This window comes from Ylistrum balloti, unplaced genomic scaffold (genome assembly GCF_031769215.1).
Source record: "Ylistrum balloti isolate Yb309-2 unplaced genomic scaffold, AGI_CSIRO_Ybal_v1 Utg371242, whole genome shotgun sequence".
NCBI classification, from domain to species: domain Eukaryota; kingdom Metazoa; phylum Mollusca; class Bivalvia; order Pectinida; family Pectinidae; genus Ylistrum; species Ylistrum balloti.
In genome coordinates this window covers 336,224-363,548 of record NW_026782672.1, presented here as the reverse complement: position 1 = coordinate 363,548, position 27,325 = coordinate 336,224, and the positions used below count along the sequence as shown (strand labels likewise).

Below are 27,325 nucleotides of genomic sequence, written 5' to 3'. Positions count from 1 at the left end.
CATGAATAACCATGAGAGGTGTTTTCATGTCTTGAGATATCCCTGCCAATATCATAACAGTCCTTCCCCGAATCTGACGCTTATCATTACACAAACGTCAGAATTTTGCTCACCATGACGTCATTGATTGTCATTGTCATCCATCAGACCTGTAAAGAGTGATGGGAGACTCGTCAGTGAACAACATGCATCTCCAATGCACTAAAAAAAATATGATTAGGTGCAAGCAGCCAATGCATTTGACGTTTGCGTCACCTCTTCATCAGTGGCGGATCAACATAGGAACGTTGTGACCTTAAATGAAACTCTTGCTACCGATTCCTAACCATACTTGGACACACTGGCCGACCATGACAACTTGGCATGCTCTCTCCATTGCTGTGAGATATCGGTTATGGAGGTGCGAGAGACGTATGCCTCAATCTTGACATTGTAACAGTCATCAAAACTCCCTGTATATTGTCTCATTTACGCCATATTGCTGGGATTCATGATGTTACAAATATCCATGCGTTATTAAAGCAATGGCCCTTCACCTATCGACTTCTCTCAATCACTGCATTTCGCTCTACAATCGCTTCAAAAAGAAATGTGTAGCTGATCTGTACTGTTCCAACATTGGATTTGTAATGATTTACCATCACAGTTGGTGCAGGAGAACCCCAGATGCACGCTTTCTTGTAAAATCTGTTCAAAGTGTCAAGCGAGGGTAGCATTGGCTAAATTTCAACTGAGGAGAATTTTCAAAGTATGTGAAGGTAGATCTATGTGAAATTTCATTAAATTTTGTCCACATGTCTAATAGTTATATTGAAAAACCAAACTTCCTATTTCTGTCAGTAGCTTTCCATGAGATTCAATATCACTTATCACCTGTGTTATTTTTTGTTATTTACATGATCCCAGAGGGATCATGGCACACACTGTTGATCGCTATTTATTTGCTCTTTGAAATTTGGAACTTTTCCCTTCTTTTTACTTCTCTTCTCTGTTTTTACTCTTAATGATAAGAAATTTGAACATCCCTTTACAGAAATAGCAATGATAATCTTTACCTGCGAAATCCAAAAAGGTTGTCTAGAAGCCATTTTGTGTCTTCTGATCAGTCCCAAAATCAAACAGGCACAAGTAGAGACCAAAGGGAACATATGTATGGAATTTGACAAGAGATCCATGCAGTAGTTCTAAGAAATAGGGATAACAGTCTTTATTATACAAAATCCAAGACAGCTGCCCGTGGGCCATTTAGTTTTTCTGATCAATCCCACAATTAAATTGGCACAACTGGGAACCAATGGGAACCTAAATAGGAAATTTGAGAAAGATCCATCGGGTCTTTGCAAGAAATAGGGATAATAAACTTTCAAAGTAAAAACCCATCAGCCTACCAGCCATTTGTTTTTCTGATCAGACTATTTCTCAAGAAATAGCAATAACAAAATTTGTGTACCGACAGACGAACCACATGCAAACATAGTGCAATTTGAATATCTAAAAAAACAGAATATATATCAGTGAATCCCCTAAAGTTGAAAAGGAATAAAACTGAAACTGAAAAATAAGACGAAAAAAGTTGACATTATGATAATACTATTTATGGCATTTGACCATCACTTGATGTTATATTAACCAGTATCATCGTATACATCTTTCTTTATCATCACCTGTTATGTTCCAGGCACACATGGAAAAAACACTCATCATGCAGCTACATCACAAAGTTAATGACAGATACTAGCAATCAAATTATTGCTAACTTTAATTCTGCTATCATTTTATCATACCCCTCCAAAATCGACTTTGCCGGAAGCAAACTCTTCTCTCTACATTTGTTTGTTTGTTTTTTTCTGAAGATGTAATATATACTACATAAATCTTACTATAGAGTTCTAGTACAGTACATCACTGCTGTTACACAGAAATCAATAGCAAGCTGTTGGCAGATTCCACATCTCTCGCATTCCTGGCATACAAATGGACCAGAACAGCATGTGCCAGGAATGTCAAAGAAAACCTGTGCTATCAACACTGGAATCCTATTGACAGAATAGTAGAATAGATACAAAAAAACCCCAAACCCAAACAAAACTAAATTCTTACACTCATTGACAACAAAACAGTTGTAAGCAGTGCCACTGTATAGTGAATTACTACACATTGTTTAGAATTTTAGGCCATACTGAATGAATGACATCAATTTATATATTTTCACTGATATTTTTGCTGTAGGGAATATTCTAAATTACTTCTGATTTTTTTCAATATCAAATATTCAATTATTTATTTGATACATAGATACTAAATTGAGTTTAAATACTGATGCATTTGTTCCACTCTCAAAACCAAGTTTTAATTATAATTTATACATCAATAATGAAAGGTTTCGTTATGAATTTTGATAGCTTGAAATCAAGATCTGTGTCCATTTAAACAAAATTCTGGGTTTAGATATATATATTTAAAATCTGTAACCTTAGATAACAGCCTTTTTTCAAGAGAGCCTGTTTGATATGTATAAAGTTGCACAGACTGAATCGATTAATACAAATGTATGAATATATGCATACCAATTAATGTTACCTTTGAATTCCACTACTAAATATATCACAAATACAGAATTACAAAACATGTTTGGTAACCTCATTAAAGGGCAAACTTTTTTTAGTTAACAAACAAGCATAATCCAAATTCCACAGAATCCTAAAGCTTGTATGACTTAAAGTAATTATTTTTCAACATGTAACCTAAAATAAATGGATTGTGTTTGGGGATTTACAACAATATATCCTCATGTCATTTCTGTGACACACAAAGGACCAGCATAGGAACCATTGCACCCTAAAAGGTCAACACAATGTACAATACAAGATATCTAAGGTCATCTAGTACAGTAAACAACTGGTGATTACAATCTATAGGTGGCAAATGTCACCAGGAGGTGTTATCTGTACAACTATAATGAAAAATGAAAGTTACAAATCACAAGTTTTTAAAAACAGCTCTGTGTTCAATTTACCATCAGTTCAAAATCAAAGATTTGAAGCCTTAAAAAACACTTTCTGTAAATAAAACATCCTAATTTTTCATAAGCAATTGATGAAAATGTTAATACATGTACACATTCAGATTAATGTATTATTCTGGGTTTATTTACCAATGTTGGTTCTGAATAAGGTTACTAAATAAGGTTACTATGTGAATTTTTAGAATGAACCACTGGTATTTACATTATTTGACAATAAGACTAGGCCTCGTCTTATATTAAAAAATGTGTGAAAACAACTCGGCAAAAAGTATTGCATTTAACCAAATTTAGTGAAACTGCAAGAATGAATAAAGGGCAACAACTCTGTACATTATACAGATCTAACAAGAACTCCAGGTGGTGTGTCCTATACAGCTGTTCTCAACTTTTCTCAGTTTGAATGACTAGTGTAAATATGGAACAGACACACTATGGAAGCACCTTTTTGTTACACACTCCCAGAATCCTCTTATACTGAATCAACACAGATGGTGATAATAATAAGTAGATATTAGCCATTGCTTTTACTTCCTAGTGTTTTTACATCATCTATATGTCTTTATCCATAACAACTGGTTTTTAAAATATTTTAGAATATCTCTGCAAGACGTAGGGCTATGAATTTGGCTTTAGAAATATTGATCGTATCTGAGTTCATTTCAATAAAATTTCTTGAATAGGTATCTTCCTATTAACTAGGATGTATATGGTACACTATTCACAGTGTTTGTTAAAATGTTAATGGTCAACTTCCAAATTTTGGTCTTTTATTTGAGGCCATCAGACAGAATTTTGGTTTGGTTACCTTAGGAAACCTTAAAATAAATTTTCAAACTGGAAGACTTGATAACCTAAACTTTATTCCTGTAACAGCAAATTAGATGGATATGGCATTAATTGTTCTAGGTTTCATGTTAAACAAGTACGAAATCTGCCATTTACAATGAGTCAATACGCATTTATATCAAACAAATTTCTCAAGCTCAACTTTTTCCTGTATATCACCAACATGTAGTGTTTAAAGCAGTAAGCACAACTGCAAAACATAACATTTTATCTTAATTTATGATAATTTCTAGTATTTGCATCTTTTTAGGCAGTAACCTTCATCTGATAGATGACCAGACAAGTGATTTATCCCATGGTTTACAGCAAGAAAAGGTATCTTCTCGTCAAAATGTGTTATTTTCCGAAAATAAAGCTAAATCTAACAATATTTTCCCAATTTTTATGATGCAAAGGCTGTTGTAATGTCATGGGAGAACCTGTAAATGTATACACATGCACATGGCAAACATATGATGATCCAATTGACAACAACAACAATACCTGTTAAAGATATTGTAAAGAATTGCCGGGCAAATTTTGCTGCAACGCAGAAAGTATAATTGCAATGATATAAGCACCAAAAATTAAGGAATGATATAAGATGTTGTGGGGATGCTGTACATACTTAAGGCATATAATTGTGATTAAGTTCAGAAATTACTGATGACCTTTCAGACAAAACTTGCATTTTAATACTTACCAAAATATTCCCCTTGTGGGGTTTTTTCCATCTCATCTTCTAACTGCTGTGTCAGTGCTGCCACTTTTTTCTCAGCTTCTGTAAGTCCTCTTGGTGACTGGGGTACCTGATATTGCAACTGGGCTTGTGGTTTAACAGCTGCTGAGGGTGGTGTCCGCACCATGTGGGCTGGTGATGAAGGCAGGGACCCCAAAGATGATGGCTGACCAAAGACCTGGGGCTGGGGAGAAGGCTTGGGACTAGTGTAACGGGGATTTCTTGGGGGTAGCACAGGTAGTTCAGTATTGTGGGGACCATGATAAGGTGGGGGAGGCTCCTTCGGAATAGAAGACTGAGAATCCAAGGAATTTTTCCTGGATGTTGACACACGTATATTTTCCTCTAACTGTTGAGTAAGAGCTGTTAAAGTTTTCTCAAAATCTAAATGTTTAGGTTGAGTCTGTTGGTTGATAGGTTTTCTGGCAGGCAATGCTGGAGGGACTGACTGGGAGCTTTTATCAGAACTCACAACCCGATTCATTTGATTATTAAGTAGATTAGTATTAGTCACATTGTTATTGCTGTTGACGTTGTTTGTCTGAGAGTGTGAAATTTGAACACTACTGTTGTTGTGTGGAGTTCTTGCACGAGGATCAGTATAGATATAAGCAGGGGGAGCCCCTTCATTAAAACGACTGTCATTAAGTAGCTGAATATTACTTCTAGGTAGTGACATGGGATGGATTCCCAACTGCATATTTTGTAGACTTTCCTGTGATATTGTTAAACTAGTTCGTGGACTTGGAAATTTATCATAGAGCACTCCAGACATTCCTGCAAGGCTAGTCCGTGGACTCGAAGGTTTCGACTCCAGTGAAGTTGTGCTCAAGCTTGACCTCGGACTGGCTAAACTTGAGCGTGGACTACCCCCCATAAAACGTTGATCATAGGGGGGTGGGGGTGGGGGGTTGATAAGACTAGTTCTGGGACTTGAATTTTTGGAATCACCACCACTACCCATACTTGACCTGGGGCTGGAATAATTAGATCCCTGTTGTCTAAACACATAGTGGCTAGATCCGGAAATATGATGCATTGCGTTTTGGAGAAGCTGTTCCTTGGAAGGCGCTGGGTATGACGTACCCCCGATCACAATACTCCGCTCGGTCTCCACAACCCCGTTACCTATAACGGTAGTGGGTAGCTGACTTTGAGGATTCACTTTCATTCCGCCGTTGTGTATAGACGCACCAAATGGAATATCTAATGACCTGGGTAACTTTTGTGTACTTTCTAATCCCTGGCTGTGTAATCCAGATCGAATGACAGTCTTGTTTTCCGACACGTGAAGATGTCCCTGATTGTTTATAACCTGTCTGCGATCCATACAAACACTTTGTTTAGTTTTGAGATCGTCACCGACGGCAGACGAAGCCCGGTTCGCTATCACCTCTCTTAAGTACGTTAAATCCGCGTTTGAACCGGTAACACCATTTTCAAGATGGTGAGAAAAGTTCTCCATCTCACCATAAATCCATACATTGGTATATTTTCATGTAGATCCAATCAAATCACAAGAAAACCGAATAACACTGTCTCCCAAGCATAACACGGTCTACCACTGTACAATGGCGGTTTGGCGTATTCATATTTACGATAATACACACGAGAAAGTAGTGCTTTTGGGATAATTTCTCCAGTCAACATCACAGTAAAATTATTTAACATTATTAATTTAAGTGAGTGGAATCCGTGAAAACAATATTGGTTTAGCAAATTTAATTGTTATTTAAAAAGAATTTCACCCGAAAATATTTTTGTATGAAAAAACATACGGGACTATGTTTTATCAACGTTTGTGAATAGCCGGAAGTTTGTGTGATGATTAACATAGTCGTAGCATGAAAACACTAGCGAAAATGTTGATAGTATTCGCAGACCATCAAAGCCGCAGACCATGGCAAAACTTACAGATAGAAAATCTATTGTCAAGAAATTGTTGTTTTCTCGCGTGTAATGTGGACAGTAATGTCAAATCATTCTTGATGAAAGCAAAATAATAGCGCCTGCTTAGTAATTGATTTTATAATTGATGACATGTGCTTTGGATTAGTTTGAACAAGGACGAATATTTCACGGATGTTGTTCGTCTTCAAAATATTGCAAACTGTCATTTGATTGACGATTATATGTCACGCCCTAGAATATGTACATAGGAGTTTCGTTTCTTTGTTTTGATTGTTTTGTTTTATTTTCTTTTATTTAAGTCCGATTTCTTAACCAATTACAGGGAAGTATATGTCATATACGTCCCTGCCAATTATATAAGTATGTTTTTTTTTAAATTATTATTTAATGAAGTTAGAACGAAAAGGTGTATATGCCTTATCGAAAGAATAGAAATTTAAGAGGATTCGCCCATAAAAACGTAGATAATTATTGTAAGAAAATAGGAAAAGTTCTTTTGTTACGGGCAAATTCTCTACGTTCTTTGTAATCAATTGCATTTTTGTCGTGTCATGATGATATCATGAAATATGTATTTTAATGACACATATTAGTTAGTTTACTTTCAAGTTAAAGGGGGAAATGTTTATGTCGTCTTATTGTAGAACGATGGTGTCAACAAGTCCACAAAAGTTACCTCCCCTTATTAAATAGTGCCTGCAAGATTTCACTTCTCAACATCTACTAGTTCATCGACCTCCACCAACATGGTGAAGCTTGTGTCAATATGAATGGTGTGCACAGTATACAATAAGGAAAACTTGTGATTTAGCAGAAGTTAGGAGGTTGGTTTTAGAGCCTTTCAGACAGTCAGATGTGACGAGATCCGGAGGCGAAAGTGTGTTCCATTATGGGATAGTTGCAAGGAAGAATCCGTATTTCCGACGATGCGTTCTACAGATGAGAGAGTCGAGTCTGGCGGATCTTTGGTTTTGTAACTAACACTAGAAGTATTATTGTGATATCTGTTATTGACAAAAGCAGAGACATATATACGTCTCTGACAAAACCAAAGTCTCTCTTCGCTGTACCATGTATCTATCTCATTTATCATTGTTGCCTTTTTGAGTCATACACAGTACAGGCATATTCCCAAGAAAGATATAAAAGCTTGTTCTTTAACTGTTTTTGAATTTATCTTGCTATTTTGCCGGACGAAGTCTAAAGACTTGTTAGCTATTTTACATAAATGTACGTTGGTAATGTAGGATTTCTGGTCTTTTGTATCGTTACACCAAAGTACACGGCCTTATGTTGAAGACATTTGTCATGGAGGTAATATTTATAGTTTGTTGGTATATGGTTCATAGATACGGACAGGACACTACATTTATGGGACTGGAACTCCACTTTCCATCTTTTCCCCCCAATCAGACAATTTGTCGGGATCTTTTCATAAAACTGAAGCAAACCTATGTTAAGTGACGGTGATATATATATAATGATGTCGGTGTATAGCACTGTGTGTGTATGTGTGGTGGGGGATGTCGTTTATATAGTAAAGAATACATCTCGTCTGAGGACTGATCCCTGGGACAACCCTCAATACTGATACGTAGGAAGACAGTTCTCAGTTGACAGATTCAATTCTGAATGATAAAAAAGTACATCAAAACAGACTATTTTTCCGAGAAATACCCAAGGAGGCATATAGTATGTAAACATACTATACAGAAAGCGTCAACAAGGGATTCGGTGGATTTTTTTTTACTGAAATGTTAATAAAATTTCCTGCTTAAAAGACGAGTCCCTGTATACTTTCGTACAATAACTGTTCCCGCGAAAAAGTTACCTGTTTAATCTTACATTAATTCCAACCAACAATAAACACTTGTCGGTGTCAGATATAAGTAAGAGAGTGCTCTTGTGTTTATTTTTTTATCATAAGTAAAATATGTTTGGATCTCCTGCACGCTGGGTGATGGTATATTTGAAAGGATGTGATCTGTAATTCTACGAATTATAGGAATTAATGAGGTCCAGCTGGTAGCGCCACATGAATTTGGCACGAATCCGACGGTCCATACATATGTATTATAGTGACATATATATGGACCGTGGGTCGGGAATTCGTGCGGAATCCCGTGGATGATTGTACCTGTTATCATTCTGGTTTGATGTAAAAAGCGAATAATTTTGAGGTCTTTTTACTTAACAACTATTTCCTATGATTTCTAGATTTTTTATACTGAACAGTGTGTAACAAGGGGTCGAACAATATTACATCAATCAGATATCATGACATAGAGAGATTACATACCGACCGATTCAACATTACTACACACAGCTAATACAGTGTTCACTACATCATACATGTCCGAGACATGTCATAGTGCAGAGCATCATATTTTTATATACATATGATAAAAACTCGATAGAACATCAGAATAATTCGGACTACACTGTATATGAGGGTGTCCTTGACGGTATATCGTTTCAAAATTTGAATAAAGATGATGAATTATATCTAGATTTGTTAATATAAAACAAAATGATATTTATTAAGAGATGTCTAAACATTCACATACTGCTAAGTTATGCCAATGTTTATAAGTCATACATTGGGGGAGAGGATGTTGTCCTAATACTTTTCAAACCTTTTACTTTCTCCCAAAGAAAAATCCTCTGTGTCAGGGCTGGGAGGACAATCTGAAATGGTTGGACAGAAACACTGTGTGACAGGGCTGTTAGGACAATCTGAAATGGTTGGATGGTAACACTGTGTGTCAGGTCTGTGAGGACAATCTGAAATGGTTGGACAGTAACACTGTGTGACAGGGCTGTGAGGACAGTCTGAAATGGTTGGACAGTAACACTGTGTGACAGGGCTGTGAGGACAGTCTGAAATGGTTGGACAGTAACACTGTGTGACAGGGCTGTGAGGACAATCTGAAATGGTTGGACAGTAACACTGTGTGACAGGGCTGTGAGGACAGTCTGAAATGGTTGGACAGTAACACTGTGTGACAGGGCTGTGAGGACAATCTGAAATGGTTGGACAGTAACACTGTGTGACAGGGCTGTGAGGACAATCTGAAATGGTTGGACAGTAACACTGTGACAGGTCTGTGAGGACAGTCTGAAATGGTTGAACAGTAACACTGTGTGACAGGGCTGTGAGGACAGTCTGAAATGGTTGGACAGTAACACTGTGTGACAGGGCTGTGAGGACAATCTGAAATGGTCGGACAGTAACACTGTGTGACAGGGCTGTGAGGACAATCTGAAATGGTTGGATAGTATCACTATGTGTAACAGGGCTGTGAGGACAGTCTGAAATGGTTGGACAGTAACACTGTGTGACAGGGCTGTGAAGACAATCTGAAATGGTTGGACAGTAACACTATGTGTCAGGGCTGTGAGGACAATCTGAAATGGTTGGACAGTAACACTGTGTGACAGGGCTGTGAGGACAATCTGAAATGGTTGGACAGTAACACTGTGTGACAGGGCTGTGAAGACAATCTGAAATGGTTGGACAGTAACACTATGTGTCAGGGCTATGAGGACAATCTGAAATGGTTGGACAGTAACACTGTGTGACAGGGCTGTGAGGACAATCTGAAATGGTTGGACAGTAACACTGTGTGACAGGGCTGTGAGGACAATCTGAAATGGTTGGACAGTAACACTGTGTGACAGGGCTGTGAGGACAGTCTGAAATGGTTGGACAGTACCACTGTTGCTGACTTGGAGGAATACGAATATAAACTAAAGGAGTTTTATAAACTGTTCACCCAACATGACCAAAGTTCACGAGGGTTCCCAACATGACACTGCAAGAGGGAAGCCTCATGGGGAACTGCGGTCAGGAGACACGGCAGGTACGGGCCCTCCAGTAGAGGAGATATACTGAGGAATGAATGGTTAGGTTGATAAGTAGTGTTAAATATTAACAATGTTCAACTTTTTATATTTGTTTAACATGATAACCCTGATCAGATCTTATCGTTTTAGATAAAGAAATTTATATATAATATAATTGTTAAGAATTTGTTATTATCATTGTTTCTGTTGTTGTTATTTTGCCTTGTTTTTCTATTTTCGTTGACTTTGTCTGAATTTTTAATTTGTTATGAGACGGTGCTAAATCAGACGTGTCTCTAAAGATCACGTGATCATGATGATTTATTGTTACCAGAAATTGATATCATAATGTGTATGTTTTGTAACTGCACACAGTTTTGTTGTTTATAAAGATAGATTGATAGAATGTTATATACACGGTTTTAGTTTAAGTGATGGAGGAAGTTTTAATTGTGTTCTATAGCTATGCTATTAGCCTCTTTATATCTGTTAAGTCACGGTTGTTTGTGTTCAACATCATCGTAATGGCAAGTCATTTATAGTGTAAAAGATAAAAACATGCTCCATAAGACATCGCCAGGATTCTAATCCTGGGAATTCTCCCTTCAGATAACATTTCCTTTTTTCCACGGAATATTAAAAAAATTTCTTGTAAATATAAAATCTATTTTTTCTTGCTTCTTTCCTGAAGCTTATCATTTATTTATATTACAAATATTCAAAAACTGAAACACCATTCAAAGTACGAAATATAATAAATTGGATTTTTAATGTGTTTTGCACCAGAACTTGATTAAAGCTGGCGTTTCCTATAAAACATATAATAACCATCAGTAAACCATCACAATGTTTGTATACGTAGACATCTTCCGGTATCCTGTTTCTAGAAATGTTCAAAAGCACACATAAACTCATAGGATGTTTAATTGCCACCACATCGGGGGAACTGCTGGGTTTAGTTTCTCTAATTCTCCCCTTCACTAAAACTTGTCCTTTTTATGTCTTATTTTGATTAATACAAACTATGGGACACAATTGTCTTTTCGACACCAAATAAAGTTTCGTACAAGATATGTTTATAATAATAATAATAAATAATGATAAATAAGTAAATAAAGAAGTAAAAATTGAAAATTATTTGAAGAGAGAGGTGGATTGTCATTAACACACGTAAGTAAGTAAGTTGGTGTGAATGTTCCATCCTTAGGACAGGAGACTTTACCTATGTACGTCACTTGTGTGTACATATATAATCTAGTTTCATGTTCAGACAATCGATTTTTCATTGGGAGGCTCGCAGTATGTAAATTGGCTTTATTTATAACACTCACTACCTATAAAGTGTCATTTACCAAAGCAAACAAATAGAGTAGACGGGAGAGAGTGAATGGCAGGCCTATATAATAAATGCATGGTTTATTGGGAACACAATACCAGAGCCGACGTGTTAGTAAGATAGCGTCCGGTAACTAAGGAACGATCCAACCAACCGTGAATCTTAAGTACGAACGGAAGTAACGACACCACGTTTGTATTTCTAAAATATCTCGGAGTTAGGAGAGATACATTGACCGCACGTGAGAGATACTGACATGGCTGGGGCACCTCCTGACAAGGTTGGCAAAGCAGCAGCCGGCTGTAATTTCGTGGCCCAAGATCAGATTTGGTATGTACGTTAGTTTGAAGAAATACATATAATTATCATTGTGTACTGTAGTATATATATACACAACACAGGAGTGTTTACGTATTCTCAATTAATCTACCTAGCTCAAATCCAGCCACCTTTGTAACACACTTTAATCGGCTATAGGTTTGGTGAGTACGTATATAGAGAATTTAAAGCATGAAGATAGCAAACGAATCTAATGTTAACTAACACCAGATCAAATACGTTACAGTTTACCTTTAAATGTTCCAATCAACACGATACGACAATTAACAATCTACATTTACACTGAGTACATTATTGTTCAGATTAAATCACAGGAATGATACTCGACAGGTCGTCCTGGATTTAACATTGATCATTTGACTGAGAATGCTTCGATAGATAAATACAAGGACGTCGGGCGGTCTATAGACATGTTATATATTACAGAAATGTAAATACAAGGACGTCGGACGGTCTATAGACATGTTATATATTACAGAAATGTAAATACAAGGACGTCGGACGGTCTATAGACATGTTATATATTACAGAAATGTAAATACACGGACGTCGGACGGTCTATAGACATGTTATATATTACAGAAATGTAAATACAAGGACGTCGGACGGTCTATAGACATGTTATATATTACAGAGATGTAAATACACGGACGTCGGACGGTCTATAGACATGTTATATATTACAGAGATGTAAATACACGGACGTCGGACGGTCTATAGACATGTTATATATTACAGAGATGTAAATACACGGACGTCGGACGGTCTATAGACATGATATATATTACAGAAATGTAAATACAAGGACGTCGGACGGTCTATAGACATGTTATATATACAGAAATGTAAATACAAGGACGTCGGGCGGTCTTTAAATATGTTATATATTACAGAAATGTAAAAAAAAAAAAGACGTCAGACGGTCTATAGACATGATATATATTACAGAAATGTAAATACAAGGACGTCGGACGGTCTATAGACATGTTATATATTACAGAGATGTAAATACAAGGACGTCGGACGGTCTATAGACATGTTATATATACAGAAATGTAAATGCATGACGTCGGACGGTCTATAGACATGTTATATATACAGAAATGTAAATGCATGACGTCGGACGGTCTATAGACATGTTATATATTACAGAAATGTAAATGCATGACGTCGGACGGTCTATAGACATGTTATATATACAGAAATGTAAATACAAGGACGTCGGGCGGTCTTTAAATATGTTATATATTACAGAAATATAAAAAAAAAGACGTCAGACGGTCTATAGACATGTTATATATACAGAAATGTAAATGCATGACGTCGGACGGTCTATAGACATGTTATATATTACAGAAATGTAAATGCATGACGTCGGACGGTCTATAGACATGTTATATATCAAAGAAATGTAAATGCATGACGTCGGACGGTCTATAGACATGTTATATATTACAGAAATGTAAATACACGGACGTCGGACGGTCTATAGACATGTTATATATTACAGAAATGTAAATGGAAATAAATCCGACCATTTTTAAACATCTGATGTATTTGTAAGTACCAGAATGTGCGACAGTCTATAAAACAGTTAAACCCTCGTAAAAAATGACAATGTAAACACGAAGACGATAAAAGCCGAGGATTAAGCTATAAAGACATCACACAGTGTAAACCATTAAATAGAACTCTGATAACATGTTCGACACACAGTTACGGCGTCAGTAATTCCATAGTCATCGGTTTATTATCGACCACGAAGAACAATACAAACATATTACAGAGATGTATATACACGGACGTCGGACGGTCTATAGACATGATATATATTACAGAAATGTAAATACAAGGACGTCGGACGGTCTATAGACATGTTATATATACAGAAATGTAAATACAAGGACGTCGGGCGGTCTTTAAATATGTTATATATTACAGAAATGTAAAAAAAAAAAAGACGTCAGACGGTCTATAGACATGATATATATTACAGAAATGTAAATACAAGGACGTCGGACGGTCTATAGACATGTTATATATTACAGAGATGTAAATACAAGGACGTCGGACGGTCTATAGACATGTTATATATACAGAAATGTAAATGCATGACGTCGGACGGTCTATAGACATGTTATATATACAGAAATGTAAATGCATGACGTCGGACGGTCTATAGACATGTTATATATTACAGAAATGTAAATGCATGACGTCGGACGGTCTATAGACATGCTATATATTAAAGAAATGTAAATGCATGACGTCGGACGGTCTATAGACATGTTATATATTACAGAAATGTAAATGCATGACGTCGGACGGTCTATAGACATGTTATATATTACAGAAATGTAAATACACGGACGTCGGACGGTCTATAGACATGTTATATATTACAGAAATGTAAATGGAAATAAATCCGACCATTTTTAAACATCTGATGTATTTGTAAGTACCAGAATGTGCGACAGTCTATAAAACAGTTAAACCCTCGTAAAAAATGACAATGTAAACACGAAGACGATAAAAGCCGAGGATTAAGCTATAAAGACATCACACAGTGTAAACCATTAAATAGAACTCAGATAACATGTTCGACACACAGTTACGGCGTCAGTAATTCCATAGTCATCGGTTTATTATCGACCACGAAGAACAATACAAACATTGATTTCTATATACATAGACACATGCCACACACCAAGATAACTTAATTAAAATATCACGCGCTTCAATATTAATAAAATAAGTGTGTTGATATTTTTTCAGTAGACCAGTTGTCAGATAAGATTGAATGATATTACTCTAGCCATAGTTCATTATTATGTAGGTATTTGTGGGTACATTCAATCGATAAATGATTAAGTATGGAAGCTAGCCACAGCTGATTTCTTACCTGAGATATAGTTCCCCTTATTTTTGAAAATAAAGAATGAAAACAAGGTTTCTTTTCCGTATGTTAATAAGAACTCATATGGACGCCGATTGGTCGGTTTTCTATTATTATAAAGATACAATTAACCCATGATTTAAGTAGATTTTAAGGATTTTATGCTCATATCAATATGACACACAGCGTGGAAGAATATATCTACGAAGTGAAAAATATCGAATATTTAATTAATCAAACACCATTTCAGCCGGCATGTTTGTAAATAATGTTCTCTTTAAACTGGCCTTGTTTGTCTGGAACTTAAGGAATTGATATAGTAACGACACTCAATACGAAGTGTAATTGTAATTTAGCCTCGAAATAGGATGGAAACACATATGTTTTAATTCATAATGACTGACATAATTAAATTTAGTGGTTGAGTTTTTTTTAATTTGATAATCTGACATTTGGTTAATTTGACGTGGTCTACCATCAAAGTCGTCCATTGTTTTGATAAACGTCCCTGATTTAGTTTAACTTTCCTGTAATTTAACCTTACTTATCTAGCTATGGATTAAACATATATGGCAATTCCTATTCAGACCTTGTCTGTGTAGGGTCGATACTAAGTGTAAATATGTTAATGCTTTAACATGTGTGTTTGTTACTCTAGAACAATCCCAGATCAGGCTAGACAAGAACCGGGTCCTGACAATAGACACCTGTAGGACTATTAAAATGGAAACTGATCTAATGCATGTTTTTAAAAAGCGTATGACTATGATATTGACAGAATATCAAAACGATAACAGTTTTTAATCGACGTTTTCCACTCGTAACAAAGAATTGTTTTTAAAACATTCAGTGTTATCTCCCTGACATGCCATTGTGTGGCATCAACATCTCTATCCTATATTGTACTTACCCTGTAGAGAGAGTCGTCTACTGAAACAATAAAGACGATACGTGACATATGATGTGTTACTTCTTTACGACAACTGATCCAAACGATATAGCTTTCATTTTATGTCCTGTCATGGGACTTTGGGAAGCTTGACTTTTACCTGTAACAATGCTCAGCTCACTACCACGATGTACATATAACGATAAGTATAAACATGTTAAACAAGGGTCCACATAATAGTAAAATGTTTGTAAAATCAAAAAGTTACAGTTTCAATATCATCACAGTCACTTACTCTTCCGGAACACTTGGTCTTATTCTCCTTGCACTTTTTCAAAAATCCGTCTTTTGTTCATATATTATCGTATTATATCGAATTTGAGTTTGCATTATGATTATGTTGATATATTGGCATTACATTCGTGTAAAGAGAGGGATACCCAAATTAATCAAAGTGTTTAGTCAGCATTTTTCTTTGAATAGGTGAAAGACCAAATATACACAAGAAAATAGAAGTTGCTAGACAAGGAAGACATATTCAGTCTACAGAACACATTCATTATATGATCATTTTTCACAGTGTCTCTGCTTCCCAAGCTTATCGAACATTCAAAAGCGTGTTCAACTCTGTCGATTTCCAATTAAAGATGTTCCCGGGAGATGGACAAACCTTTGAATCTTGAGGTTTTTTTTAGAGATGATTGTTGATGAGATCTGTAGCCTACAGAATTAAAAATACACAAAAAAGATATATTCAGTTTTTACAACTAGGTCACTTTATTAATTTATGTGGACCTTGAGTTGTGATCCTCTCTACAAACATGCTGAATTGGTATATGCTCGCGTCATTAGTTCGATACCTACCTTTCATGTGAATTCAAGGCATTGGCATTTTTTATTTTCTCGACCAGAATTATATAGTACTTTACTCTGCTGACTTACTTCTTCCTGTGTTGAGGTTACTGACTATAAGACCTGCTATCTGATGCCACAAGTAGCTTTTGACTTTGAGACAGAACTCTCTAGCAACATTTACAATTACAAAAAGTGTTAGAGATCAAAATCGAAGATTACGAATATTATTCATATTAACTCCGCGTGGTTACCCGTGCTATATCTGGTAGTTGTACATTGGGCGTGATGTCGTCTTTGATTTAGGGACATCATAATTGATTTGAGTGTTTAGATGATAATGAGTAAGTGATGTTGGTACAGGAGTTGTATAGAACATTTAGTACAATGCCGGTCCTATTGGTTACATTATATCTTTGTGATTTTCAATGTCTGCTCGCATGTTTATAGGAAGGACCATGTCCAACACGAGGAGGATGCGTCGAAGACCTGGCCAAGGAGTTGGGGCTTCCTTACCACGAAATATGAGGATGTGAGTGACGACACTTTAGCTATGCTACCTTAATAGATCATTTCAATATACATTTTATTGTCGAAATTCCACTGGAGAGTATTCATACATTCTAATTTATTTCACAATTATGTAACTAATGGCATGCCTTACATGTATCAGGTATATCACACCTGACAAGATCAATAGAATGACACATACTGTATTTTTTTGGATAAACAGTACTCGCTGAATTCATTTGTAATATCAGTTCATGTTAAGTGCACAAAATCATCGAAAATAAAACCCCCACTAAAATGAATAATTTTAGAGTAACAAGCCTATGAATTGTTCTTTTTCATATTTATTATCATTTCCTAATGATCTTTACTACCTACCAAAACAGGATGGAGACATTTATTGGCAGGCAAGTATGGGACAGGCCCGTGTACAAATATATCTTTGTTCTGATCGTACATGTGATAACACCGCATTCTCAGCTCAATTGGCGTAGATTTTTCCAACATTCATTCATCAATTACGCTACAATGAAAAAGTTGTCAACAGCCAAGATAGAATCATGTTGGCTTATACTTATAATCAGAAAGGGCTGCAATGACCATTACATTCGGTAACATTCTAAACTGTTTTTATATCAATAGTGATGGGAAAGTACATCATTCGAGGCGAGCCCTTAAAACTTTAGCCTACATTACCGTCATTACACCGAAGTCTAACGAATTTTACTAATTGAGCTCAGAACGAATGAATGTGTTTTTAATGATTAGATAATTATATTGCTTTAATTAATGCTACCAACCAAACAGACAACAGAATACCAAAGGGAAAGGATATCGTTTTCTTAATACCAACAATAACAATGACGGCGGAACCATAATCCAGAAAGGTGTATTATCTTTTTTATGATGATATCAAATTAGTAGACAGAACTACAGGGAGACGGAGCTTATATTGTACGCTTGTGTTTGATGTAGAAGGTTTGTACAGATGTCCCGGAGCTGATGAAGACTACTATAGTACAGATAGGTGTGAAAGGATAGCATTATATGAAATATTGTTAAATATAAGTACCATCAGTATTTTAACGGTTTACATAAATATCGTCTACAACCATCTTTCATTGTATGTAATTCCCTCATCCTAGCCTCATCATGTCATCAACACTAGTGTGTGACCATTTCACCTTCTTAACAGATAATTGTACAAAAGACAATGAATAGCACCTTACCATACAAATACAGAATGAGATGACGTTTAGCCAAATAATGAATCAAACTAAATCATATTTATCATTTCGATATGACGGCATTGTTTTTGTACCGTGTGATATTTGTTCTGTTAAATATAGCTGGGGGAAATTTATATTTAAATCTTACATTCATAAAGAATAAAAGAAAATTACAAATATCACAAACAAAACCAACAATACCTTTCGGTATAATGTCGTATACAATTTCAGAATATATCAAATTATTATACCTATTGAGAATTGTGACACGGCTCAAGGCGTCATATCAATAAACAAATAGAGTTTACACTTATTATCATTGATATAAATTACAAGTCTAAAATATCGTGTCTTCTCTGAAATAAACCCCATTAATAAACAAGTCACGGACATCGTACACATTTCTTTCATATTCTCATCTATACAAATCCTGTATTTAAATTATTATCGTTCATTGAATGATCATTGTAGATACGTATCACATTAATCATACACTAACAATTGTTGGTAAAGAAACACATTCTGATTAAGTCCAGTTGATATACAGCATCTCGTGTAATTCGTGTATTTCAATTCTAAACTATTTCTACAGATGTCTCATGTTTTAAAACATATAGATTTACTGCTGTGGAATCCTGTACCAAAAATACCTATGTACTCACAATACCGTCTCCTGTCCGATCTCATTTCAGTCACGGATTTTTTCATATATTCATATTTATATCATACAATACACTATTGTGTACGATATTTAGTAGGCGTATTGTTCTTGTGGTTTACATTTTCATATGTAAAATCATAAAGATGGATCAACCGCTTAACAAAAGTAATTTCAGAGTAGCGATCGCCTTGACAGGTCACGTGCACCATTAACTCTGATAGAAAATCACGTGTGTCTTTAACTTAAGGCCAGAGGTTACTTGTATCGATATTTTTAGCGAGATGTCACGCGTACGATCAACTTACAATGGAAAGTCACGTGTGTCATTAACTTGAGATGAAATGCCACCTATATCATGATGACGAGAGGTTACCTGTATTTTTCACGCGCAATGAACGGTCACGTGTACCATTGGTTAATTTTGGGAGCTCACGAATGCCATTTAGTTACCGTAGGGGTACAGAATGTGTCTCTTTACTAACAACTCATGTCAGAGTTGTGTCATTGATGTTTAATGTACTAGTTCATACTCTTAGTCTGAATAATTGTGGTTCATCAGTAATATAGATAAGGAATTTAATTGTGGTACATCAGTAATCTTAGTAAGGAATTTAATTGTAGTACATCAGTAATCTAAATAAGGAATTTAATTGTGGTACACAAGTAAACTTATCAAGGAATTTACATGTAATTGTAAATACACGATTCGACACTCCCCAACATCCTTTTATCAGAACGAATTAAGATTGCCTGAAGATTTTGGTGGGTTTTGAATCTTTGACAACAGCGTGCTACGGGTATGGTTTGTCGGGCTGGGATTGTTCATGTGTGTCTTTATTTTGTACCATGGAACGGAATGTTTTATGTGTGGAATGAGAAGGATGAGGTTTGTTTAAGATGTTATTGGTTAAGGATGACTTAACATATATCCTTGATATGTAACGTTGCTACTGGAAATATAAACAAGATTGTTTGGTGGCAAAAGACAAAGAAAATGTTTTCCCTATCATTTCGGAGAGAAGAAAGAAGTAGATAGATAATAGAAGGAAAATAAGACTTGGTCATATAAGAAATTCGGTGAAAATTCTAAAGACTTTAATGGTTTCTGTTAATTAAAAATGCCATGAATGTAGATATTGTTTTGTGTCAGGTATTTTAGCATATTAAAGCAATTTAGTGAAGATGTCTTAAGTTAACAGGACAAGCATGATGTTTGTATCACGACGCCATCATTTCTCCCATTGTATTGACAAGATAACGAGCCCCAGTGATTCATCAACATCTTCCAGTGACCATAACTGTCCAACAACTTGTTGATTATCGATACCGTACTTTACGCTGTATTATTTCTTTATATAAAAAGTGTACGCCTATCCTTATCTGTATCATGTTTCTATAACAGTTGGTGAAAGACGACTTTCCGGATTGGGACAAAAATAAGAAGACTGAGCCAATGTTCCAAATGAAACCAGTGACACCGATCGAGGATTACATCCACGTGGAGCCTTCACCAAAACCCTTCCCTAAAACTACGGCACGTGATATCGGCTGGAGGTCTACAAACCCAACTAACAAACTGGAGAAATACGGAAAGTACGCTAAACCTAAAGGAGGACTTATCCGCCAACTTAACTGGCCCACAGAGGCCATCAACTAATGTAGGATACATAATTTCATAAAAGGTTAATGATGAACTTTGAGGGGGTCTACAACATTTCTCGTCAGCCAGTGGTGGAAGGGTAGCCGATCTCGGGATACCTATCGGAGAGGTCCTGAGAGGATCACAGTGATCAAACTCGTTCGTCAATTGACAGAGCTGGTAACTGTGGAGTATTTATACAGTATGTGCTGACAATGCCTTCTTGTTTTCTTTAAAGCCTTTGATATTCATATGATACTAGTCTATCTCTGCATTGTGAGAGACATACAGGAAGATTGTAATGCATTATAAACATATCGATGATAGAGATAATTGTTAATTGATTCCAACAGGAAACAAGATTGGTTTCATCCTTTATTTACAATTAGATTATTAATCAGATATATAATAGGACGTAGTGGTAAATCCTATATTACATACAAGTACAGATGTACTGGAGACAGTACTAATTAGTAGGGGGAATAGTCGATATATCTTTGTTAAAACAAGACGCCACTAATGGATGATGATACCATTGCTATAATACTGTCAACTCTCACCAGTAACCTATTGTGTCTTTGTGTATTTCGAATAGCAGAATTTTAATTAAATCAATTATCCATAATACATATATCATGATCGACTTACACGAGTTGTAGAGACAGTCACCAGCAGATTTAGCAGTGTACAGTTATCTACAGTAATTGTAAGTAATTAAGTATTATGAAATTGATAACAGTGGTAAATTTAGTCATATTATTTGTGTAGTAATCTTGCCTTAGAATTATTTTCAGATGAAATATACAAAATTACATTTGAAAACCTAAATCACTAGTGGAATAACTAACATCATTCACTCACCAGATGTCGAGATTTGTAAGCACTACCTTTCTTAAACTACCTTGTCTCTGGTACAACGTTCAAACGCGAATGGTATAACGTAGATTTATTTATACAGTGAACAGTTAGCACTACTCACCAACTTACCACTAATTGTGCCAGCCCGTCCCCTACTACCATAAAAAACAACGTTACATACACTGTCAATAATTGTGCGACCCCGCCCCCTACCACTATAAAAACAACGTTACATACACTGTCACTGATTGTGCCACCCCGCCCCCTACCACCATAAAAACAACGTTACATACACTGTCACTGATTGTGCCACCCCGCCCCCTACCACCATAAAAACAACGTTACATACACTGTCACTGATTGTGCGACCCCGCCACCCTACCACCATAAAAACAACGTTACATACACTGTCACTGATTGTGCGACCCCGCCCCCTACCACCATAAAAAACAACGTTACATACACTGTCACTGATTGTGCGACCCCGCCCCCTGCCACTTTAAAAAACAACGTTACATACACTGTCAATAATTGTGCGACCCCGCCCCCTGCCACTATAAAAAACAACGTTACATACACTGTCACCAATTGTGCGACCCCGCCCCCCTACCATTATAAAATACAACGTTACATACACTGTCAATAATTGTGCCACCCCGCCCCCTACCACCATAAAAAACAACGTTACACACACTGTCACTGATTGTGCCACCCCGCCCCCTACCACCATAAAAAACAACGTTACATACACGTATGAATAACCTAGATCAATACTATTACATGTTGGTTTCCGTCTGTTGGAACAAAATTGTATTCACCAAGTTATATAGGTAACATAGCCCTGAATTAGTTACTGTGCACGGTTTTGATTTCTCGTAGTTAGTTAACACATGTGAAGATATTTTAGAACTATTGTTAGGCACAGTAACACTTTAGTTCATTTTGGTGCTTTGTACATAGATCCCGTTAACATTGTTACATAATTATTACACTCAGGTCTGGTCATCTTTATTTAGGTTATTTTGAGATTATATTTCGTACTAACAGTGAAATTTGTTTTATTTCAATTTTCTATATTTTTTGCTCAATTGATCCGATTTAGATAATGCTTGGAATAACCGTATGTTATTAGACCCTTGGCTATACTGATGTGTACTGGGATCTTTTATCAGTAGTATTTTATTCAGAAATTCGTTCATATTGCGTAGATTCACGTTTTTGTTTTTCTTTTGCTTGTTGTAGTATTATTTTTTCTATATATAGTCTCTTTTGAGACCGGTGGGTGTGGTGACATTATAGACACACAAAGCGTTTTATTATTAGAGCACATAGACACAAAAAAACCAAACGTCTTATTAACTTTGGCCGCTTGAAACGCAAGGTTTCGATAACAGAACTTACTTTTGGAATCTAGTAATACGCTATAAGAAACAATGAAGACTGTTTTGATGATGCGTGGTGAATTTAAACCACGATGTCAATTCATATGTCACTACACGAACATCTTCGTCTTCGACTGAAATTGTCTGATCGGAAAACGAAATATTTCCACACGAATATAATTGACCACGACTCTGTGCTGTTTGTGTGTGGTTGAATACATTTTCGGTGTGTTTTGTGTGAATGGCTTTGATTTGCCTGTGATCAGTATTATTGTTGTTAAACCAAAGTTTATGCTGTTTTGTCAGCACTCTATTTAAGTCTTTATTAGCGTATTACTCAGCAAAGTGTTACACTTCGGTGTTATTGAATAAAATCTTTCAGACAAACCTCACTTGTTGTTGTTGGGTTACACATGGCGTATGAAATGGTCTGATGATTAAGTATTCATAGGTTCAGTCGTACACATATGTTGTTGTCACAACTCTTGCAATTTAAACATAAATTTTGATTTTACAGCATGCAACTGTTTTCTACATCTTCCCATTTATGAAAATTAAATAATGTCTAATGAAACAGAACAGGAAGAAAACACGGCACATATTTACCAACAACATTTAATTAACATAATGAGAATCGATCAGCACATCTTCACGATTATCAACACAACACAGATAACGTGGAATGTACCAAAAGCGATTCTCTAGAAAGAGTTCTTTCCCTTGAACACAATGATAAACAGTGCTACAAAATGTATTTTGGTGACATCTGATGATATGTAAATATTTTTTTCAAACTGGTCTTAATTGAAGGCTCTGATTTTCTTGGGTCAAAGCTACAATTACTTATAAGTATAGCCTTATCCATGGTAAGATTAGGAGTGATGTGACTTGAGTAGGCTGATCAAAGAAAACACGTCAGAACACCAATCCAATCGTCAGAGACTGCGACAAGGAAACAGTCATCAAACCAATTCTATATTGAACTTGAAGTCAGTAATTCTAGAAATAATTATTGGCTTAAAACAGAAAATGAAACCAACTGGTTCACTTTTCATCGTGGTTTAATCATTAAGGTCCATCATCTCACAGGGGCGGATTTAGAGGGGGGCGTGGGGGGGCGCACCCCCCCCTAAAATTGGCAGAGTAAGGGTGAGTTACGAAGTATACTGGATGGTGTTGGTCGTATGTTATGACTATCACTGTTCTAAACAGCTATAGATGACTTAAGTTGGGCTAATTTTCAAGTATACAGTAACTTTATTATAGTTGATCACATAACGACAGGAAGAGTTATCTCGATTATATGAACTCTTTCGAAAATGAAGGCCATATTAGAGCAAAATGTGTCATTGTTGACATAGTATGAAACTGTAACGACGGTACAGTAGTCTCGAATATGTTTCAAAAGAAAATTGAATGTTTTTTTAAAAGGCGAGAGTAAGTATTTATGCCAAATAATTTCTTTAACTGTCACATGAACTGTAGACAAGCAGGCCTTGGCTTGCCAACACCCCCCCCCCCCCCCCCCCCCCCCCAACCCCTCCCATCGCCCCCGCGGTGGATGATCATACACACTTTTGTAGTAGCCTTGTGTCACCGGTTATGGCGCACTTAAGAAACGATCTTCGATTACAATTTCATTTTGCAGGATTTTGAACTAAAAACTGTTTGGATATATTGAAACATGTGTACTATAAAATGCATTCAACAAAACAGCTGTTGAAGCCTACAAATTTCTTAAAACAATTTTCTAAATTTTAACGAAAATTCGATCACCCGTAATGGCCGGCATGTATTTTGGCGCAGCGGTCGTCTTTCCTTCTGCAAATTTTGGGAAATAGGCTAAAATTTGGAATAGTTTTAACTGCCTAGAGAACCTCCAGAAAAGACATGAATTTTCTCCGCATTCTAGGTAAAATTGGTAACACTTTTCCGGCTTTGCACATAAAGAGTGTTAGGTGTTGGCGTGTGTTGCATTTAAAAATTTAAAATACATGTAATTCTTGAAATACATAGCCCAAAACGACATTTCTTTGTCATTCAAATTTTGAAGTCTTATTCTTTGTTGTGTTCATAGTACTTTCCGTAAGTTAACGAAGTTTGATTATGTGAAATTCACCTTATTTGTCCGTCTATCCAGAAGTTTAAAGGGTATTACATTTGTATATATTAGTAGAAATAACAGAGCATTAATAACTTCATACAGGCAGCCAGGCACATTGACGCAAATACAAGTGCAAATACAAAAGCACACCAAAAAAGGTCTATATCACAACGCTTATTAATAATGTCTAATGACATGCTCATTAGTAGCTTTTCTTACTCCTTACTTTTTTAGTTTTCCTATATATGATATTTTTTCGTAAACAACGCCTCCTCAAGTCCCTAAAACCAGTCATTTCCTAACGGTTTTTTGGGAGGTTTAAACCTGTTTAAACCATTTTCCGTCGGGGGGCTTCGCCCCCTTGAACCCCCCACCAGGGCTAGGCGGCCCCCAGACCCCTCGCCTGTAAGTTAATTATAACGCCCCCCCCTAACTTAAATTCCTGTATCCGCCCCTGATCTCAAAAGGAATTAACAACTTAAAAATATATGGTTGTGTGCAAGAGTCTTTTCTTTCTTGCTTGCATGGAGATATCCTTCTTTAATTACAAGTACCAAAAAACAACAAAGGAAATGTCAACATCTCAAATGCATCGTTATTCAAACACAAATCAATGAAACTATCGCGAAATCAGAGTATACAGATTTGTAAGGACATAACCAGGATTCCGCAATGCTGTCTTCTGTTTCACCGACACCCATTGTGTAGATATTTGTCAATACATGTAAACAATGCCACGCTCCCAAATGAGGAAAAGCTGAACAAGGAATCTTCAGTCAAACTTACAAGCATCAGACGCGTCCAGCTTGCAGCGAAAGAAAAAGAAGATAGCTTGCTGTTAATTCGCTCATTGCCTTTTACAAGACGTGAAACTGGATCGGCCCAAAACCAGCTCTGTGAAAATACTTAATATTAATTCATAAACAAAGCATTATTAACGTTTTGAAACTCTTCCTCCATATTTAGGTAAATTGTGTAATCGGCATCTTCAGAGGTGGAATTTCGACAAAACTTGAAATTTATCTGGAACACAGGGACTCGGCATGAATTCCCAACCCATGGACCATATATATATATATATATATATATTATATACTACATATATTTGGACCATTGGTCTGGATTCGTGTCAAGTCCCTGTGATCTGAAACATACGAATATCTTTTCCTTTAAAAGGGCAACTTCCGAACTCTCAGAATTTGATCTCTTTGAGTTTGAACAGAATTTTGTGTGTTCTTTGATGTTGAAATATGTCTCATAACAATACAAACCTGTTTTACGATAGTTACCAGTAAGTAGTAATTAAAATGCTTATCAAGTTCGTGGTACTTGGTATATGCATAGTCACCATTGTTGGTCATTGAGACTTTTCTTTCAGTCAGAGCAATGCAATTTGGTGGTGAAATATGTGCAAGTCTAGTAATGTGAAAGTAAACAAACCATATATGGTAATTTGTTAATAGCATATGACATAGGACCCAACACGTGCGAAACATCAGTTTTAATTAAATTCGCATATTAAAAACCTGTCTGTCACAACAGATAATCTAGTCTAAAAAAAAACAACGCAACAATTTCCTGTTTCCGTCCGGCCGAGATTAAAGAACTGTTTCAAATGTGCCGTTGCACCAGTACAAACCTTAGAAATTAAACAGTTGTCTCCCTTTGACCAAAAGAAAAAATAACTCGGCACACGAAAGTTTAACATGTACTATTTTAATAAAATCTCATTCCTATGATGACATAGCTGTACAACAGTGTGGAAATAAAGAAAAGCACACCGGACAGGGAAGCATGCAGGGACAGCATAAAATAACATCTCAATAATCACCGTTGTACTTAATACATATCTTGTTATTATACAGTATACTTCCTCTTTCCCATAAAAATATACCCTTCATGAGTACTATACCTCACCATCCCTCCTGAAAATATTGAATTACAAATATTATATTCAAAACACACACACCAAAAAATAAGAGAGAGAGAGAATGTAAAAAGTGGCGAAAAATTGCAACAAATACAATTATATAATGATCTTGCAAGAAGACTTTAAAAATGATTGGAAACTTTTTTTAAAAAGTTGTTATCATTGAAAATAATTGTCTCCCATCCATATCAATTGAAACTAATTCATTTTTGTACACAATAGTAAAATAATACTGCATACTGTGCTTGTTTTATTTATCTAATAACAACAAACCTTTAATGCTGTACATACCTCAAAAACAATACTTTCACAATAATGTTCCCAGTGTTAGCTAGTGTTCAGAGTTCTAACACA

General features: G+C 36.0%; 2 protein-coding genes across 3 annotated transcripts in view; one reads left to right on the top strand and one right to left on the bottom strand.

The window, feature by feature from the left end:
- Window positions 1-6,064, bottom strand: part of LOC132561606 (Wilms tumor protein 1-interacting protein homolog) — a 62,407-nt gene extending 56,343 nt beyond the window's left edge. For both annotated transcript variants that reach the window (XM_060226304.1, XM_060226305.1), the window contains exon 1: window positions 4,554-6,064. In XM_060226304.1, coding sequence (XP_060082287.1) covers window positions 4,554-6,054 — 1,501 coding nt within the window. In that variant the 5' untranslated portion in view covers window positions 6,055-6,064. The remainder of the gene's footprint in view (window positions 1-4,553) is intronic.
- A 5,816-nt stretch (window positions 6,065-11,880) lies between these two features.
- Window positions 11,881-20,829, top strand: LOC132561624 (uncharacterized protein C20orf85-like). The gene is made up of 3 exons (XM_060226324.1): window positions 11,881-12,012; window positions 17,109-17,190; window positions 20,461-20,829. The coding sequence occupies exons 1-3, from the start codon at window positions 11,939-11,941 to the stop codon at window positions 20,713-20,715; spliced, it is 411 nt and encodes a 136-aa protein (XP_060082307.1). The 5' UTR covers window positions 11,881-11,938; the 3' UTR covers window positions 20,716-20,829.
- Window positions 20,830-27,325: the final 6,496 nt, after the last annotated feature.

Excerpts from the sequence above, each read along its gene's own strand:
- LOC132561624 (XM_060226324.1), top strand. The coding sequence starts at position 11,939 with ATGGCTGGGGCACCTCCTGACAAGGTTGGCAAAGCAGCAGCCGGCTGT. Across the intron at positions 12,013-17,108 it reads GTGGCCCAAGATCAGATTTG|GAAGGACCATGTCCAACACG; the intron begins GTATGTACGTTA and ends GCATGTTTATAG. Across the intron at positions 17,191-20,460 it reads TTACCACGAAATATGAGGAT|TTGGTGAAAGACGACTTTCC; the intron begins GTGAGTGACGAC and ends TTTCTATAACAG.